The sequence below is a fragment of the Manis pentadactyla genome, chromosome 12 (genome assembly GCF_030020395.1).
Source record: "Manis pentadactyla isolate mManPen7 chromosome 12, mManPen7.hap1, whole genome shotgun sequence".
In the NCBI taxonomy this organism is placed as follows: Eukaryota; Metazoa; Chordata; class Mammalia; order Pholidota; family Manidae; genus Manis; species Manis pentadactyla.
This window is the reverse complement of record NC_080030.1, coordinates 42,882,750-42,903,666: the sequence shown is the minus strand read 5'-3', so window position 1 is coordinate 42,903,666 and position 20,917 is coordinate 42,882,750. Positions and strand designations below refer to the sequence as shown.

The following is a 20,917-nucleotide window of genomic DNA, read 5'->3' as shown; positions in this document are numbered from 1 at the left end:
AAAACTTTGTGATTTGTGTATGCCCCTATTTCTTAGGGAGAAGATCCACACTTTGGTCTGATTCTCAAGATTGAGTTTATGACCAGTGCCAAGTTATTGGGAGAATTATATTAGTTGTGCTCTTAAGCCAAATATTCTTTGAGACGAGTCTTTAATAGTGAAGGTAGTTGGTAGACCAGTTCTCTTTATCCTGCCCCTAGGTCCAGTCTTTGGTCTATGCTAAGGGAATTGAAGACATAGATGCCTTTTTAAAAAAAATTTTATTAAGGTATGATTGATATACCCTCTTATGAAGGTTTCACATGAAAAAACAATGTGGTTACTACATTTAACCATATTATCAAGTCCCCACCCATACCCCAATTCAGTCACTGTCCATCAGTGCAGCAAGTTGCCAGAGATCCACTATGTCCCGTCTCTGTGATACACTGTTCTCCCTGTGATCCCCCACACCATGTGTACTAAACATAATACCTTAGTCCCCTTCTCCCTCCCTCCCGACCCGTCCTCCCAAACCCCTCCCCTTTGGTAACCACTAGTTCATTGACATAGATACCTTTTTAAGACTGTAATGTTACATGCAGCCATTGTAGATGTGCTGTTAAGAGGTCGGATCCCCTTGGGGGGGCTTCAATGCATGGAGTCTGAGAGATATATCACACACCTGAAGGAGACAGAGTACCAGGTGCTGGCTCCTGATGGACATAGGACATGGATGAAAGTGGGACTTTGTGGCATGTTTAACAAGGGCCCTGACTGCCTCCAATTAAAGTAACTCCCTAGTAAGTTTTTGAAGCTAAATCCAGGTAAATACTAATTTGATAGTTGTAAGGCTATACAGTTCAAGATGTGTATGCTTATGCAGATTCTTTGCAATGCACATTATTTTCAGATCTAGTCAGATTTACTAAACTGACAGAACTTAAGTGTACATTGTTTGTATTAGCCCAAGTAGTAGGGCCTCTAGTCTAAATAGTTTGGTTATAAATGTAATTCATTTTGTTGTATCCTGTAAATTGTCCAAGTTCCTGGTTGGCCCTCATACTTTAGCAGGGTTTTCTCTTTGTTTTGTGTTTTTAGGCTCTGTATAATCGACTGGTTCCTTTAGTGAATGGCGCTCGAGAGTTTTCAAAAATTCAACTTGCTCGGCTGAAAGTAAGTTTACAGTCTACAGTTCTTTATAAAGAAATATCGCAGAGACAAGTCAGAATATTTATCAAAGCCAGAAATTTTGAACTTGATTTGGGTTTTTGTAAAAAGATACTCTTTCAGGTGTATCAGAACAATATAGCAGAGAGAGTACAACGAACTAGAGGCCTGAGACCTGGGTCCTACGCCGAGAGCCGGTGGACAAATGCGTTGACCTTTTTAGGTCTCCATTTCTTCCCTCTCTGAAATGAGAGGGTTGCTTTGCTGATTTGAGCACCCTAGTCAATAAACAAATGAGAATTTCCGAGACACTTCTCTTTCATGAAATTTCTTAAATTTCTAGGAAATAAGATGCAGCCTTTGAAATTTATCCATCTCAGTTTTTGTTATAGCAAGATACTAAGATTGTACTTGAAGCAGTCATAATCGTTATCCATGTTATCATTTTCTACTGCTATTTGCTGCTCATCTACTAATCACACTGATTTCCCCTTGCTGTTCTTCAGAGGCTGAACCCTAACTTTAATGGTATATTTGACAGCCACTGGTTGGTAATAATTCATTTAAAAATTCACCCCATGCTTCTTACAGAACCAAGTTCTGTTTGTTGAGAATAATGCACGATGTACTTTGCTCAGCAGCTACATGTATAGTTTCTGTTTCTGTTTCTGTTTGTATTTTCTGATTATTTTCTTCTACTTCATTAAAAACCACTTTCTTAGAATGTTCCTTTGACAGAAACAGATGGATTAAAAGTTTTAATGGGTTTTTTTCCTCAGTGAATTAGAAATAACTTGTTCTGAAAATAGAGACATAAACTTGCCTGGACTTATTGGTATTTGTATATGGAAAGAACTAATGAACCAGAGCCTCAGCTTCATGCACAGCATTTGGGTCCCATCTGGAACAGCTTGCAGTGGCTGTGTCAGCAGCCCTGAGAGCCTCAGGCCGAAATGCCAGCAAGGCTTGTGTACTGCCCACCACGCTCATTGCAGATCTCCCATCTTAAGGGTAAATTACAAATATCAGTGTCTTCCATTTAGAGATATATGGACTTAGGCATTAATTGATGAACTGGCCTAACCTAATTTACAAAGTTCAGTTTAGTCTTTGAAAAGGCTTTACTAGTCATGGAGCAAATAAAAGAAGTAGGTTTATATTTTGCTTTTTGTTCCTTCTAAAGCATCACATTTCTTCTCCTTAATCATTAGAAACTAGGAATAAATAAGACAGACCCAAACTCACTGACGGAAGAAGAAATAAATAAATTTGCCCGCCTCTGCATCGACCCCTCCACCATCACATGGCAGCGAGGTAGGTGCTCATCACCGGCCGGGAGAATGGCCTGCAGTCAGGAGTCTCCCAAATGCGCGTTTTATTTCTCCCCCTTATCCCCCCAGCCTGTGTTTCATGATCCCTGCATGTATTTCCATCACTGGTGTTTTACCATCCTCTCCTCTGCTCTCATCCTTTCCTCCTATTTAAGAGAAAAGGCTGTGCCTCTTAAACCAACTGTTCCATCTGGGCTCAGTCCCATCCACACCTTCCTCTCCCACATTTCCAAGGAGAATTACTGAATTTTCTCCTCGTTTCTCTCTTCTATGGCCTCGTATCCTGTATTAAAAGAATGAACAAAATGTCTGTCTCCCCTTTTTTATCCTGCTGCCTTTTCTGCCCACTTCCCTAAGGTCTTCTGTTTCCATACCACTAGCTCTAAGCAGCTCTTAAGTTTGTATTTTCAGGGCTGAGTTTTTTCTCTGAGTCTAGTATGTGCTTCCAACCACTTAGTAAAAATCCCTGTAACACTTCCAGTGCAGCATGGACTCCCCAATATCTCCATCCTGACCTGACCTCCCAATTCTCTCTGAGCCATGATGTCCCCTCCGTTCTCATACACTGCCCTCTGCAAGGGGGGACTGTGGGTGCAAGCACTATACCTTAGGTCCGGAGCCTTGCCTGTGTGTCTGCACCCCACCACTAACCTACTGCATGACCCTGAGTAGGCTGCGTACGTGTTCTGGGCCACCTCTCACGGAGCTGGAGACTGAGCTGACAATATACGCTAACAGGAATTGGTAACAGCACCTGGTGAGACCTAAGGTGCTCCTGAAGGGTTAGATGGTGCATATTCCCCGATCCTTCCTGTATTGTTCTTCTCAGAGCTGCCTACCCACTTGCACAACATTTTATCAGATGCCAGATTTAGTGCCCTTACTGCTAATAGATATTCTTGTCTCTGTTTCCATCCCCCAGTTCAGCAGGTTCATACTGTGGAGCTGTTGTCCTGTTACTTCTTGCTCAGAAGACTCCATCCTGTGTGGGGTAAAGCTGCCATCTCAGAGCTTGGGTCTAAGGATCACTTTGGTGTGGCGCCATCCACTTTTGCTCCCTGTCTGGTTTCCAGGCAGGTGGGCCTACCTTCATCCTTCTGTCTGTCTGTGCTTGGCAGTCCCTGCCTAGGCCCCGCCAGACCAGACCAGGCCCACCCCTTTGAGAATCTGCACTTGTAGGAATCCATTCAACAGATCCATTACAGTTTCACTGTTTTCCCACAAAACATGAAATGGAGAGACAAAGCCCAGAGACTGAATCTTGGCTCTACCATTTATGAGCTGTGCAAGTTTTAACCAAGCACCTTACTCAATTTCCTTATCTGTGAACTGGAGAAATAATACCAGCCTCCCCTTGCACACTGCACTGTAACCTGAGTATTTTCCAAACTCTAAAGTACCACTCAAATAATCAGTAGATGCCACTGTGGCAATAGTATGATACAGTTTCTCTGTGTGACTTTAGTCTCCCAAATTAATGGAGAGTAAGATCTTTTTGAAATTTTTTTTTAAAAATTACTTATTATACAAGTAATGACATTATAAAGATTTTGGCAATATCTAAAAGAATAAGAAACACCTTGCTATATACTAATAAAACTGCTCAGTTTCTTTGTGCATCTGGATTTTGTGTATAACTCTAATTATAATTTAGGTGACACAATTTCATATCCTACTATCTTTATGTATATCATAATAAGCCAATACCAAATGTTATAATACCAAGTGTTCCACTTTGGTAGCTCTTTCTTGTAATTTTAAATAGCTCTAGAATATTCCTTGTAGATGAACCACAGTTTATTTAAGAGTGCCTTTTTTGTTGAACAGACCAACATCATTCTTAGTAACTGAAATGAATATTTTCAGCATTTTTGGGGGGAGCCTGCTAATTAATAACTAGGAAGATTGTTACAAACCATTTTATCCAAAATGCATAGTGACTTTTTTTTACCCTTTAAAACATTTTCAGAAGTTTACTTGTGAAAGAAAAATCATGCAGGTAGAAATTAGTGTATTTAAACCAATATGTGTGGCTATGATGACAGAGAAACTTGTACAGGGTGGGCATTTTCCCATCTTCCTGTGGTTCTAGCCGAGGCGTCCTTCAGAAACAGGCAGTGACTCCGTCCAGTGGGTCTTGGAAGAGAGAGGCTGCATAATCCCTCATCCCCAGGGCTAGTGTGCTGATTGGTTTCTCTCTGAGAGGACAGAAAGGACTGAGGTATTCTGTGGTTGCGAATCAATTTGCATAGATGTGACAACTCTAAAAAATTATTCGAAGTTAATACCAGAATTATATTATTGTTTAGGGCACTAGAGTGAAGGGAATGTTATTGCTATAGACAAGCCACCTAGATCAGAGGAGTTGGGACTGGCATTTGATAAGCAGTTTGGCTCTTATTCCCATGAATTAATATAAAAATGGGACTGTGCATCACATGAATTAAAAGACATTTAATGTAGAGTTTTTCTTAAGGCAGTATGGGCTCAGGCCTAGAAATAGTGTACCCCTTGTGATGAGATTGGGTCCTTAAGTGATTTGATAACCAGAGAGGGTATACTCAGGGACCACATGGGGCTGAAAACCTCTTCTTAGACCATAGGAGTGTCCCATATTTAATGGTCACCTCTTCCCTTTCAGCCTGCATAAGAAGTCTAACTGAGGTTCATTCATTCTATGCCTCATATCAGAAGCTTAAAGGTCTTGTGTTCCTGGTAACAGGGTGGAATTAGAAGTCAATAGACTATTCCAGAAATATTTAACAAAGCCCGAACAGTAGTCATCGAGCTATTTTGTTGTTCCTTGAGGACCAGGAGCCCCTGCTTCTCTGAGCATTGGGACCCCCCTGCCCCAGGCAGGTGGAGAAGCAGTCAGTCTTCCCCCTTATCTCGTTGGTGTGTCTGTCCATCTCCTGGCTGTCAGACTGACGTCCCACAAACCTCCATCATCCTCAGTGAGCTGACATCGGGTTACTCATTCTCAGCACTGCCCCGACAACATTGCAGGGAATTGTTACAATTCTTCCACTGAAGCCAAAATAGTGGACCTGCCCCTGTTGTAGGACTTTAGCCTGCGCAGACCCTGAGCTGATACTGGTTATTTAATAAGCCATTAGGCCCACTCTGGATATTTCTCAAAACATAGTCAGCACTACAGCGCTAAAGGGACCGTGTAGGGCAAAGAATAAAAAAGCTGATTTCTCCCCTTGTACACGTGCTTGAAGTCTCCTATCTCCCATTTGCCAGCTAATGCCTTAGATCAGAGACCAATGTCTTGTGTATCTTTGTACTCCTGTACAGCTAATGGGACCTGCCACAAAATTGGCTCTCAATAAGTATTCCTGGAATGAATAAATATGTTCCTCATTCCACCTTTATCTGTATCATTTAGAGGCCAGGCATTCCGTATTCCTGGCTTACTTACTTAGGGTTACTTTCTGTGTGGGGGAATTTGGTCTTCCATTCCTTCCTGCTCTTCCTTGTCTTAGGTATCACTGACACAGTCACACGTCTTTCCCTGAACCTCAGAAGTGTTGTGGGCTGTGAGGCCAGCACAGGTTAAATGCACAGGTGGGCTTTGTTGCCACTGATTATAGTTGATGTTGCTACCTTTTTTTTTATTTATGTTCCCTTTGCTAAGCAAAAAACGGCTGAAGTTGTAATAAAAACATCACATCATTTGTGTGCTAAGATTGTTTATAAGAGTAGGAAACATCTTTGAATGGCTCTGCACCACAGGTCTTGAGAGTAAGTACTACCTAGTGATAATATGAAGCATTCCTTTTTTTTTTTAATGTGTTTATTTTATTTATTTATTTATTTATTTAAATTTTTTATTAAGGTATGATTGATATACACTCTTATGAAGGTTTCACATGAAAAAACAATGTGGTTACTACATTTACCCATATTATCAAGTCCCCACCCATACCCCAATGCAGTCACTGTCCATCAGTGCAGCAAGATGCCACAGATCCACTGTGTCCCTTCTCTGTGCTACACTGTTCTCCCCGTGATCCCCCACACCGTGTGTACTAAACATAATACCCCTCAACCCCCTTCTCCCTCCCTCCCCACCCGCCCTCCCACACCCCTCCCCTTTGGCAACCACTAGTTCATTCTTGGAGTCTGTGAGTCTGCTCCCATTTTGTTCCTTCAGTTTTGCTTATGAAGCATTCCTTTTTCTGTATATATTTTGCTTATATCTTAAAATCATAAAGAAGGTTTATACATGTTTGATGAGTGTTAGTATGTCTGAGTGTGTACAGGTGTGTGAATGTATGTGCGAGGAAGCATCTTGTAGGCAGAGAAAGTGACTGGCAGCAACAGAGCTGGACAGGTCCACCAGGGCTCTGTATGTGAAAGCAAGGCTACCGTGTTCCCTCCTGCAGAGGCTTTGAATCCCCAGACACATAATTCTTGTCACCATTTTCATCAGCATCATATCATGCATTTAGTGAATCGGATCTAAGTTGTCCGTGTGGACAGCTTGTTGTGTGAAGCCACATAAATTGTAAGTCTCTGTCCTGCTGGCTTTGTTTCTTGGCATTGAAAATTTTCACTAAACCAAATCTCATTTTCACAAAGAAATGTAGAGGAGTGCAGTTCCAACCAGCCAAGGGAAAAAAAGGAAAGTGAATTGGTTCCTGCTGTCTTCACAACTGACTTCTTTTTTTCCCCGATATTACTTTATTTTGTTATTTTTTTATTGTGGTAAATATACATACGTATCATGTTAGTCATTCATAAGTATGCAATCCATGGCATTAAATATATCCACAAGGCTTACAGTGGTCATGCCATCACTGCTTTCTGTACCAAACAAAAACTTTAAATATTAACACCTCCTCTCCCGCCAGCCCCTGGGAGCCACTGTTCTACTTTTTGTCACCATGAATTTGCCTGTCCCAGGTGCCTCAGACAAGTGGACTCATAATTTGTCCCTCTGTACCTGGGTAATTTCACTATATATAATATCTTCAACGTCTTTCCATGTTGTAGCGTATATCAAGATTCATCCCCCCTTTGTTTATTTTTGGCTGTATGATATTCCACTGTATGTGTGTACCACGTTTTATTTATCCATTCATCTGTTGATGGATGTCACTTGGTTATTTATACCTTTTGGCTGTTGTGAATAATGCTGCTGTGAACATGGGTGTGCAAATACCTGTTCAAGTTCCTGCTTTCCATTCTATTAGATACATACCCAGGAGTGGAATTGCTGGGTCATATGGTTGTTTGATGTTTAACCTCTTGAGAAACTTAATTGACTTCCTGTGACTCAGGTTTCAGTACTAAAAAGTCAGAAATGCTTTTTATTACTGGCTAGTCAGAAACGGTACCCCACTTCCACAATCCCCCTGACACACTCTATTGTATCACCTCCTTTATATTTTCTTGTTTTATTTGATTCTCCTCTGTGTCCACCCACTGAAGTGTCAGCTCCAGAGAAGCCAGACCTTGTCTCTTGTCTGCACCCTTCCCTGGCACTCAGAACAGTGCTGGGCCATACTTGTTGACTGAATAATCCATTCTCTTCTCTTTCAGTATTGGATACAAATGACCGATTTCTGCGAAAAATAACGATTGGGCAGGCAAACACAGAGAAGGGATGTTCCCGGCAGGTAGGTAGCATTTCTCCAAGGGAGTGCCTCTGCTTACCGGCGTGGGTTTACACAGGCCCGGAAGCTGGTTCTCTGCTTTTCTCTTCTTTTTCTTCCACCTGCTGTGGCCAGTGGGTCTCCCAGTTCAAGGTATGCCCAGCCCCTCAGCGGGACTAGGAGAGCATCTGGAGGCAGAAAGGCTCCAATGTGACATTCTCATCCTTTTCCTGTGTGGTTTTAGTTGTGTTCCGGGGAGAGCCACTCAGGGTATCCCTTGATATAAATTCTTATTTTATTGCAGACCTGCCAAGTTAATATACATCTGCCTAACAACCCAACAGTGAAAGTCTCAGACACATTCCTCAAATTTCATAAGCCAGAGAACAAACACCTAGTTATTTAGCTTAATAGCCTGAGCAGTTTTTAAGGATAAAGTCTTATTACCCAAGTGCAGGAAATGTGGAACATAAATTATGATATCCAACTTTATTTTAATAGGTCTCTGATGTGGAGCAATAGCGCTTAAGGAACATAAATTTATTCCACAATTTTTTAGCCAGGCAAAGCAAGCCTCTAAATTTTTTTTAAGTATAATAAACATTACATTTTAAGACAGTTTTAAGTTTATCTTACATTGTTAAGTTTTTATTAGTGAAAAAAGAATCACTTTTATTTTAATATTCAATCTCTTAAGCACAGGAATTTTGTCTGTTTTGTTCAGTGCTGTATCCTCCATGCATAGAACTTTGTTACATAGTAATAGTAGGTATTGAATAAATAAATAATAGGATAAGTAAAAGACAATTTACAAAATAAATAATATGACAATCATAAAACTGCAAATTAAAACAATGATAATGAAGTACTATTTACCTGTGAACTTCCAAAACATAAACATATTAAATATTAGTGATGATACAAAGAAATATAAACTTTCATATGATGTTAGTTGGAGTATAAATTGGTAAAGCCTCTTAGAAGACAGTTTGTCAGTATTAAAATTTGTTATGACACAAAAATTCCAACTTAGACTAAAGATGTTAAGAAAAAAAGGAAGATGAGGAATATTTGCTTGTGCAAAAAAAAGACAAAACCTATGCACGAGGATATTAATTGCGGCATTATTTGTAATGGTAGAAATTTGAAACAATCCAATGCGCATCAGTAGGGTTGGCTATATAGCTTTGACACATCCTTTCACAGCACAGATACATGTGGCTGTTGAAAAGAAGGAAGCATGTATAGAGGAGCGACAGACAGAGCTCTTATAACCGAGAGTAAAATGCAAAGATCAAAAAGGCAGTTTACACACTTAAAATTTTGAAATGAAATACATATGCATAATCCTGTTCATGTTAAGAAAAAGCTAGTATACATGTTCATGTATGTATGTAAGTGCATAAAATGGAAGCTGAAAAGATGTACACCAACTTCTGACATTAGTTACTGCTGGAAAGAGGATTGGGAAAGTAAGGGGGTAGTAAATAATACTCTTCACATTTTCTTTGCTTATTTTTATACCGTAACTAGGCACCAGAGAGATGGGAGATTTGTAATGGCTATGACTTGAGTGCCTACTGAGTGCCTTGTATTGGTAGGCTCATCACACACATTAGCACACTTAGGTTGTAACTGTGGTTCACTAATGAGAAAGTGGGTGTGTTAAGTAACTTGCCCAAAGTTATATCTTGTATTGCTTTATGCATGTATTTTTTTTAATAAAAAGGGCTTATATTTAAGAGCTGTAACTATATTTTTTAGCTGTAAGATTTTATTCAGGATATCTTTTATGTCAAGAAGGTAGATCCATATCATCATTTTTAAATGGCTATGTAATATCTTGTGGCTGTACCATAATCGATTCAACCAGTTAGCTCCCTGTTAATGGACATGTAGGCTATTTGCAGTGCTGGGCTATTGTAAATAAGCTGTAGGAACATGCACACATATTCTTGTCTGATGATATCCTTAGGACAAATTTCCAGATTTCCAGACTCATAATTGCAGAATCAAAGAGTATGCAGATTTCGAATGCTGATATATATTTCCATATTACTGTCCAGAAAAGCCAGGTCACTTTACATCCTTGCCAACACTGTATATTGTCTTTGTTTAAATTTGTGATAAACCATAAGAGTAATCTCATTTATACCTTTATGATTTTGAAATATTTCATTTGCAAAACAAAATGAACAGCCATGTAATAGGTACATCTTTCAGTAAATAAAGCAAGAATGATCTTTAAATTGACCCAATTTGTTTCATTTTTGATGTTACTCAAGCTGCAAAATTTTGAAATTATAATGAGTACAAAAGAACTTACTATAAATTCTACTTATTTGTATAGTTAATATTTTGAGACTATCTCTAATGTTTTATATAGAAAGTCTCAGTGTTTTCAGTCATTTTTTAATATACACTGTTTACCAACAGTGTGGTGATACAGATAATTCTAAATACCATAAAATGAAAACTCACTTATGCTTACAGTGGGTTATATTGAGAATGTAACAATTGAGTATAGTAATATTTGACTTTTAGGTAGTATTTTTTCACTAAATCAGTGACTAACAAAATCTCAACCAGGAAATAGTCAGAAAGCTCCTTATTTCCTTCATTTCCTTTCTTGTCAGAGACGGAAATGGACAATAAAATGTCTTGTAAGATGACTCCCACCAGGGCGCAGCCGATTCTCTTTATGTTGTTGGCTCATGTGCCCCTTGGGAAGAAGAGAATTTAGGCAGCACATAATAAAGTGTTTTGTCCAGTGGCTGAATTAGGAGAAGGAAAGCGTATCCCATGTTTGTCCTTTAGTTCCTGCTGGACTGTGTACAGCCTGGAGTTAGAGCCAGGGGAGGCTAGGAAGGCCCAGCAACATTTTGCAGAAGGTGGCTACTCTCCAACATTCATTGCTGGACATTCAGGATCTGATGTGGCCAAGCTCTTGTGGATAGCTGGAAAGTAATTCAGTGTCGCCCCTTGACTTGGTGGCTTACACACGTTGGACTGTCCACGCTACTGTGCTGAGCCCTAACTCTGGGAAACCAGCCCCAGTACCATCTTCTTACCTGTCTGCTCCTCAACTCTGCTGGACAGACAAATACAGCCCCTTTGATACACCAGTGAGTAACAGTGGGGAGAATCAGCAGGCCATTCATTTATTTAGCTGATACATTTAGTGCCCCTATTGGGTTTCCTACTTGGTCCTCCAAGCTGGGGAAGTTGGAGTGAATCCTCCCCACACAGTTACTACCTTCATGCTGAGACTTTTAGTAATGGAGACATACACTGAACAGATAATCACATTAACCATCAACCACTAGTCTGAGATATGCCATGGAAGCAAACCACATAGTGCCATGCACAGGCATAGTGGGGGCTGAGCAGGCCAAGGCCTGCTCAGCAGAGCACATCAAGGAAGAGCATGGCCACCTGCCGGAGGACTCCCAGCAAGCAGCAAGCACAGGATGGTGTGTGCTCCAGACCCCCCGAAAACTTGTGGATGCGAGGATGGCCCATTGGGGATAGACACACATACCCAACCACTGCACCCCCAGGCCTGTGAGAACTTAATTGCTGAAATACAGCTCCTTGTGGAAATGGCCATCCAGCTGGCCTCGAGCTGACCAGTATCTTTGCTTTCATTGTTTCAGGCGCAGTTTGACATCGCGGTGGCCAGTGAGATCATGGCAGTGCTGGCGCTAACTGACAGCCTTGCGGACATGAAGGAGCGGCTGGGAAGAATGGTGGTGGCCAGTGACAAAAATGGGCAGCCTGTGACAGCAGAGGATTTGGTGAGTGTGCCCGCCTCAGCGGCACTGTGGACCTCCCTGTGTCTCTGTTCTGATCAGCAGGATGAGGTCCTCTTCCTAACTGTATGCAATGGAAGGTCAGAGAATTTCTGCACACATGTTTCTACCTATAAGCCTGACCTCACAGCTTCATCCTTTTCTCCTGGGCATCTACATTGTGTTTGTACCTGGCTGCAGCTGAAGCACGTGAAGTGTATTCCATGAGCTTTTTATTCTTGTCAATCCCAGTCCCTGCTCTGCCTGGGTGATGTCATCCTTCTGTAGCCTGTGGCTTTTTTGAGAAGTGCCATCTATGCCTGCTTTGAATTGAGAACAAGTCACCTTTCAAAGGAATGAGAGCTAAGTGGCTCCATCTTCACAAAAAGGGAGATAAAATTGGCACATTTTTGGCAGCCGCCTTCTTCCTTAGCATCCTGGCTTCTTTTCATTTTGTGCCTGAGATTTGGGTTTCACATTATTAAATCAGATCTCCACGTAATCATCAATCAGTCTTAGTAACCAGCTCCCTTCTGGGTGGAATGGTGCTTTCTGTGAAGCTTTCGTGGTGTCCTAGCACATCACTGCTTTCTTAATGTAAGCTTATTCTAATTTTGCACACTAATCTTTTTTCTTTTTCTTAACAACCACTTAAACTCCATCAGTTCTATAGCTAATTTCATTTGCTTATATGTGTCCATAAGTGCTTAGGGATGGCACTGGCCTATCGAACCATCACCGCTCTGACTTTAAGCTTACTTTCCTGCATACCAAGTCACATACCATAATGGAATCTAAAATGCACACAATGATGATTGAGAAACAGTTGTGCAAGAGGAAAGACAAATTAATATTTTATTAATTCCAAGGGTTTAGTTGTAATTTGAAGCTTTTGCCAAAATGTCTTGATTACTTTTTGGCTACGTTTAAAGATATAAGTCTGACGGACTCATCTCAGAGATCTTCTCAAGTAAATTAAATAGCCATGTTTTTATCAGTAGCCCATGGAGTGCTTAGTATAAAGCTTGAAGAAGAAACCCCAGTTCAGGTCTGTAAATGTCCTTCTATTTAGAAATTATCAACACCATGATGTTTCTACATAAATGAGCATGTTACAGTTTCTGTATAATTATATTTTTCTGAATCCTCTTAATCTCAGGTATCAAAAACTTGTGTCAGGATTAGTTTGAAACTTAATCCATAGTTATCACTTCCCTAAACATATTTTGTATGTGTGTGTGTGTGTGTATGATAGAAATCTCAGATCCCCAAAAAACTTCGAAGTTTACCCTTTTCAGTTCACTTTTGTATTTATTTGCAAAAAAGTACCTAATTTCTTAGATCGTGTTTCCTCCAGTTGGAGACAGTGATAGCTGGCTTTCCATAGAAAACTGAGGGAAGATTTTTAGGAACTTCCCCCTCTTTTCCTTTCACTATTTTATAACTCATTTTTTATTTAGTCCAAATTTTTTTTTTAATGTATTGCAATGAGAATTGGAACAGATGGCCTCTAAAAGTTTCTTATAAGACAGTGATTCTGATATTCCCTGGGAGAATGTCCAAGCTCTCCCCGCTGTGGGCTTGGAATATGGAACAGGTGGCATAGCTTACAGAGGACCTGACAGCCCCAGAGCTGCTCTTGTCAGTGACATTTTCTTTGCATGGGTTTGATAACAGTTCATGTGTAAGGAGCACCCAGGAGGAGGTGTGTCACGGAACCGTCAGCCATTGGTGTGACCTACCCGAGACAGTCCAACAGAAATGTCCATGTTCCTTCCTCTGGTTTTGTAAGCTAGGTTTATTTGGCAGGGAAGTAAACACAAGGATAGCAGACAGAAAGGTAGGCAGGCTGCGACTCTTTTGTTATGAAAAGAGATCTGATTTCTTTGAGCTCTTCCTGGCCAGCTGCTTTCACAACAAAACATCTTAATATATTATAGTAAGTCACATTTCTTACAATGTATATTTTTCTTCGGTAAGAAAACAGTAATCTTTGTAATGAAAATTAAAATAAAATATCATTTTCTACCTTAAAAGTCAGGGAGTATATCCAGTGTGGCCAAAGACAAGGGGAAATGTGGATGCCTATCAATGTATGTTTTGTACAATAAAGCAGAAAGTAAATTGGATTTTCTTATCAATCTTAAATGATTAAATGTTACAGAAATAGAAATTGATCACAGAAGAGAAATATCGATGTTGTTGGTGACAGAATTAGAGGAAGAAAGTGGTAAACGAATGCATTCTGGAGAGATGAAGTTGCCCTGGCTTCTACCACCTGATACGTTAGGATCTGTTGGGTGCCATTTTTATTTTTTCAGGGCTATGTTCACATGTGTTTGCTCATATTACAGCCTTCCTGTAACTGACAAGTTTGTTGAAAGACACTTTGCCTAGTGTCTTTAGAAAAAGTGGAGGGGTTTCTGTTTGTAAAGCTCACCTGAGTGGCACCTTACCTCACCCCTGCTATTTCCTGTCTTGTCTTTTCCAGCATAGGGAGAGCTCAACCCAAAACGTCATAGAATTGGAATGGGGCAGCTGTGTTTTATATCCAAGGGGCATCAGCTTCATTCTGGGCAGACAGATAGCATAAGAGGCAGAAAATGAAAAGCCTTTCAATGCAAAAGGTCTTTGAAACCATGTGTGTGGGCTTCTCAGGCATTTCACCTTTACCTCTCCCCATTCCTGCTCTGTGAAGAGCCTTGTGTTTGTTCTTCATCTGATTTCTTCAGGCAATAATATGATCTCTAGTAATGAAAAAAGTATGTCCCCAGTTGCCAGAAAACACTTTTCAGCAGCCTGAAAGTTCTGCTTTATGGCAAGCCTTATCAACACCATCAAGGAAGATTGTGAAAAAAATGCAACGACTCCTATTCCCCTGTCATTTTTCCTGCCTTAGCGTGGTTGGCATCCACTTGGTTGAGGCAGCCGTGTTGTGTCACCTGCAGCTCAGAGGTGAGAGCAGACTGTAGGAACAAATGCTCACCTAGGAGGCAGGCTGGTGAGAAATGGCCAAGAGATTCATCCTTGGATGGAAGATCTTGTTCATAAAGTGCTTTTTTCCTCTCCTTTAGGGGGTGACAGGTGCTTTGACAGTTTTGATGAAAGATGCAATAAAACCAAATCTGATGCAGACCCTCGAGGTAAGCGATTTTCTTTTTATTGAAATTGTTGACAGAGTGTGCCTAATTGGATTGCTTGTGCAGCCACATGCAACATGAGCATTTCCAGCCAACATGAGCCTGCAAGGAATATTAGAATAACTCCTTAGCCATCCAAAAAAAGCTAAAAGGTTTTTATAGATTCATTGATAGGATTAATATCTTGGCTAGTGAAATACTACTTGACCAGAATAGAATCTTAGAAACTCAGGGTCTGTCTAATCCCTCAGAAAATTGTGTAGCCACATTTATATGATGCCTTTTTTAAACTTAGCTTCTTATAATCATTAGATTTGGGATTTTTTAGTTTTTCTCAAGCAAAACACATAGTAAATGCTGCTATATATTTTCCAGGAAAGTGGACTTTCCTTCACTTTTATAAGAATGTAGTTTTTATATATGAATTAGCCTGCTCTTGTCTTCATTCAACTGAAATTTTCTTATCAAAATATCTCAAGTTTAATCCAGTTTTCCAGGCACTGGTCTTGCTCATTTGAGGCAGTAATAGTCTAATTCCTTCCTCCTATCTAATGAAGTCCCAGGATTTGAGTGCAAACAGAGAGGCATACATGAGCTGGACTGACAAAAAACAAAAAAAACAAGTGGGAGATTGGGGATTGAGGAAGCAGCGGTGTACTGGCATTTTAACAGCCAGCTCTCAGGGGGAAATCCCTGGTTTGTAGCATCTGCCAGTAGCCATAGTGTAAATATTCCCACCATGACCGATTTTGGGCTCCCCTCTGGCTGTCAGTGAACAGTAGAGCTGGGAAGAACTGCACACTGTCGGTTGTGCAAGTGGGCTATTTGTCCTCAAGCTATCATGGGACAAAGATAGAGGTGACCAGAGGGTAAGTACATTGGAGGAAGACATAGCAGAAAGACAAGCAGTATATCCATCCCATCCATTCATTCATTCATTCAGCTGACAGGAATTTTAGTTTAAGTGTATGTACTGCCTTTAATAATTGTGACCTTAGGCAAGTTTTAAAATAATCTCAGCTTCCGTTTTCTCCCATGTAAAATGATGACAGTAAGAGAAATTAACTTAGCAGGGTTATTATGAAGATTCAGTATTTATTTTACACAGAACACTGGCAAGCCTTGAGTAGGTGCTTAGGACACAGCAGTGAAGAGCAAAGTCCCTGCTCTCCTGGGCCTTACACTTTAGTGGGGGAGAGAAATAAATCAATACCTAACACATCAGCTGGTGGCAAGGTCTGAAGAAGAAAAATAAGAGGGAATGAGGGGGCAGAGTGATGTGGGGGTGTCTGGTGACGTCTGATGAGAGTGACACTCTTGAGGGTGACACCTGAAGAGAGATGTGAATAAACCAAAACACTGAGCCGTGTATGTATCTCAAGAACAGCTTTCTGGGCAGAGTGTAGCATTTAGTGCAAAGGCCCTAATGCTTGGGCACCAATACGCTTCACAGTCGAAGAGCTCTGGCAGAGAGCAGGGGGCCAGATCAAGACAATCCTGCAGCAGACATGGAGCTGAGGGTCCAAAGTGGGGTGGGCCCCATGCCGGGGAGGGGAGAGCACCTTCTAGGCAGGCGTCCCCCTCCCGTGGCTTGAGTTCCTCTCCTGATAGCTCCATCAGTGTGCAAACATGCTCAGATATAAGCCATCTCAAAAGGAAACAAAACAGTTCCAAAAACCTTCCGGGACCCCATGTCCCCATCCAGCTACTGCGCCATTTTTCTGCTCCCCTCACAGTGGGCCGTTGCTTTTTGTACCTGGGGTCTCCTCTTTCTCACCTTGCCTCCTCTCCCAGTCGCCCCTCTCCTGACTGCTCCTGTCAAGGTCACCTGTCCCTCCATGTGACCGAGTCTTGGTTTCTCCTTCCTTATCCGTGTGACTGCTCAGTGGGGTCTCATGCAGCTGACTTTCCTTCCTTCTGGAGCCCGTGATTCTGACGTCCGTGGCACGTCACTCTCCTGGACCTTCTCACTGGCCTCCCTCCATCTCCTTTGCTGTCTTATCAGCCCAGCCTGTAAATGTTGGAGGGTCTGAGCCCTCATACCTCCAGCCATGCTCTCCCCCAGCATCAGCCATTGGATGGCCCCCAGGCTCTTGCTCTGAATCTCCTGACCTCAGAATCTCAGACTGGTAGGTGTGCGTATCAGGAGCTGCCGGGAGGGGACAGGCCTTTCAGACCGATGTATAAACAGGCGCTTTGACTCCCAGCCACCTGCGACTTCCTCCCAGCTTGCTCCTTCCCCCAAATCTAGTCAGTGGTTTGAGCCTAAACCCTAGGAATCGTCCTGGAGGGCCCCTCCCTGCCCCCACTGCCTCCGTGCCTGCACAGACATCCTCCTGAGGGGTCCCTGACCTGTCTGCTTCTCTTCGTGCCTCACCCACTAGCATGACCCCCCTCCCACCTGCCCCACTGCCACGGCCTCCCCATTTGTCTCACCGTTACGCTATCTTCCAAAACCCTTCCTCTGTCAGCAGCCAGAGATCTCTAAAACCCGAATCAGTCCTGTTAACCTTCCTGCTTAGAGTTCTTGGGTGGTCTCCCCTCGTCCTCCCCTGTGGCCTGGTCTGCTCCACCCAAGCCCCCTCGTCCCCCATCCTCGCCCTCTCCCTGCCCAGGCCTGCTCCATGCAGATACCACCCCGGACACACCTCCTGGTCACAGGCATCGGGCTCCTTCCCATTCTTCAGGATTCAGATCCTTTAAATATCAGAGAGGCCATCCAGGAGCTGAGTCAGCTCAGCCCCAGTCACCCTGTCCTGTCACCCTCTCGTTCTCCACACACCCAGAACAGGATCTGAGGGCTCCTTGCCGCCTTGTTTGTTGACTGCATTTCTCCTCCCCCCAAGAGCAGGATCCTTTCGCCTGGTTTACCTCCGCATCCCCAGCTCCCACGAAGTGCCTCACCCAGACGGGGTGCTCACTAAGCATTTGTTAAATAATTAAATGAACTCTAAGCATTTTTACTATATTGCACCTAGAAATGCATACTTGTTAAATAACTGAGTGAGAAAAAATTAGATTAAGAGGCGTGATATTGTTTCCTCATAACACTTCTCCCTCAAAAGTGAACACATTATTATTATTAGGGATCATCAGTTCATTATTTTAAATAATATCTCTCTTAAATTAAAAAATCAATTGTACCTTTAAGATATATTCCATTCTAAAAGTCTAGTTTCCATTTGGGGTATGATTTAGTGGGCTGGGCTGCTCCTAAGTAATTCTTACTGAGCCACATTTATGTCTATTTTCATTTAAGCCCAGGCCATTTTGTCACTACTTGAAAAGACCATGAGCATTGTTTTAAAAATAAACAGAGCATTCAGTTAAATATCCACATGTACGAATGAATGAACGAACTCTGCTATCTGGGTCCTCAATAGTCATTCCACATTAACCTGGCTAATCGGTGACACTAGGAATCTCCATCGGCATGTAATCTGAAAATCATGGATCAGTGTACAGACTCTGAGTGCTAATGTGTGAAATTACTTGAATGTCAGTCCCATAGCAAGTTAGCAAGGCTTACCATGCTGCAGCTCGCCAGGAGAGCCATGCTTCTGAGCCCTGGCTGCACATTCTAATCTCCTGACCACCCAGACCAAGTGAACCACAGTGCCAGGGAGGTCAGGCCTGGGTGTAGCCAGGTTAAGAATGTCCCCATGGAAGACTTAAAATCAAGAGAGCGAAATGGAAAGATCTTAACATTTTACCGTAAGCTAGCCATATGTAGTGTTGAAAGAAACATCTATGTGAACTGTCTAGTATGGCAGCCACTGGCCGCACATTATTTCAATCCAAACTAGTTTAAATTAGTAGTTAAATTTAGTTTTTCAGTCATACTAGTTACATTTCTATTTGTATATTTTTTCATGAAAAGTTTTTTTCTTACTAGCTAGATTTTATGTGCTCAGTAGCCACATGTAGATAGTGGCTATTGTATTGATTGGGCAGATACAGAATATTTCCAACATTGTAGAACATTCTTTTAGACAAAGCTCTTTTAGAGCTCTGGCAAACAGATGAGTAATTGAAGTGTTATCTTATGAAGTGTTTAAAAAGTCCATTGTGGGGAATATCCACAGCTTTGTTATCATGAGAAGCCAAGATAGTTCCTGCATTACTTTCCTAAGTGGTCTGCATATAAAACAAAATACCAAACTCATGATAAATGTTTTTATATCTTTGGATTAGTCTCAGAATTTTTTTAGACAAAATATTTAATTCAGTGCTGTATCATGTAGCTACAGACATCACTTGCATGTGTGAGCATTGTGTCTCTGTGTTTGAATGTCTGCAATGATGTTCTACAAATTCTGCCGTCCAAATTCCATACTAGGAGTCCCCAAACCATGTCTAATACTACTTTAGTGATTAACCCGCTGTGTGGCCTTTAATTTAATTTTAAATTCAAATTAAAATGCTGCTGACCCAGTCCCAAGAGTTATCTCAGGAATAGTGATGTGCTTATGCTGATCCAGCCACACATCCTGTCCCCTGACCCCCGGGAGACCAGAGTCCAGGGCTCCTCAGGCAGATGGCCACGGTGAGGGTTGCAGGATGTAGAGTTGTGAAGCCAGCCACCCAACCAAGGATAGCGCCTTGATGTTTTCCCCACTGAACTTTTCCCAACTGCCAGGTTCCCACAGGCAGCCACATTCTAGGACTGGCAAGGTCCGGAGGTGGTGCAGACAATAAGGTCTTTTAGACAGTGTTTTCTGCAGAGCGCTTAGAAGGTTTATCTGGATAGAAGTGGGAATTTATAGAAAGGCAGACAAAGAACTAGACCCTAAACACACATATATAACAAATATCCACAAGCATGTACGTTTGGGTGTCACTGTCCCAGCTTTATTTATTCTCACACACCTTTGTATGGCCTTATCAGGACCCTTTCATCGTCCCTCCTGAGGACTTTGGAAGAATAAATAGAGAATTCACAGTGTGGCTTTGGTAAACTGTCTTTTTCATTCTCAGAAATGATTTTTCTTTCACTTCCTTTCTTTCTGCTTTTGTTCAACTTTCTCATCTTTGAAACACGCTCAGCTCACAGGCCATCATAGTCCCTGGGAATTTCCCATGGCTCCTGGCCCCCTGCTTCAGCCCCTGGCTTCCCCCATGTCAGTGAAAGGGCAGCCTGTATTTTCACAGGTGGACCATGGCTTCATAGACACAGACCCCAGGGGCCCTGGCTGGGCTCTGAATAAACGTGAACATTTTAACGCATGTGGACAAATTATTTTAGATAGTGCTACAGTGTGTTCTGACTGGTAAAGGAGAAGTATGGAAATGGCATTACAGGTGAATCTATTGACAGATTTTGTTTAAAGTGTTAAAATCTGAAGTTTCTGATAACTTCCTTATTTTGGTTTCTTTTACTTTTTGTAAGAATTATTCTAGCATTTTACTAAAAGTGAAATTTTTCTTCGCTTTTATTGTCTCAGTAACCTGATTTTTAACATGTAAGACAGACAATGAGAGAGACCTCAACAGAATTTTTAAAAATCAGAACAAATTTATTACTCTAACTATGAAAATGGCCTATGATAAACTTTTAAACCTTATTAGTTGCTCTGCCATACTTCCACAATTCATTGATTATATTGGGTTTTTGCTTATTTTAGATTTTTCTTGAAGTAATTTATTTCCTAATTACAAGAAAAACATTTAAATAAGCCTCTTAGACATCAAGGGTATGATTCCATTCTTCTTAAAAATACAATGCAGAATAATATGAAATAGAGTAAATAGCTTATTTACTTATTTCATGGTTAGTGAGGCAGCTAACATAGTGGGAAATAACTGATTCTTTCAGCCTTTTTCCCAACTCAACATTAAATGTAGAATAACACTGTTGTGGAATACTCAGGGAATTTGGTCTTTTGGGGGAGTCAGGGTGTTCT

The 20,917-nt window shown here is 41.4% G+C and overlaps 1 protein-coding gene across 9 annotated transcripts in view; it reads left to right on the top strand.

Moving 5' to 3' along the window:
* MTHFD1L (methylenetetrahydrofolate dehydrogenase (NADP+ dependent) 1 like) overlaps window positions 1-20,917 on the top strand; it is a 163,182-nt gene that overhangs the window by 49,603 nt on the left and 92,662 nt on the right. For 6 of the 9 annotated variants that reach the window (XR_008992727.1, XR_008992728.1, XM_057489106.1 and 3 more), the window contains exons 15-19: window positions 1,081-1,155; window positions 2,361-2,463; window positions 8,031-8,107; window positions 11,740-11,880; window positions 14,949-15,017. Coding sequence is in view for 5 of the 9 variants with exons in the window: in XM_057489106.1 (XP_057345089.1) it covers window positions 1,081-1,155; window positions 2,361-2,463; window positions 8,031-8,107; window positions 11,740-11,880; window positions 14,949-15,017 (465 nt within the window). In the remaining 4 variants the exon portion in view is untranslated. Of the gene's footprint in view, window positions 1-584; window positions 991-1,080; window positions 1,156-2,360; window positions 2,464-8,030; window positions 8,108-11,739; window positions 11,881-14,948; window positions 15,018-20,917 lie in introns of those variants that run through there. The other 3 variants (XR_008992729.1, XR_008992730.1, XM_057489109.1) reach the window with 3 other exon arrangements.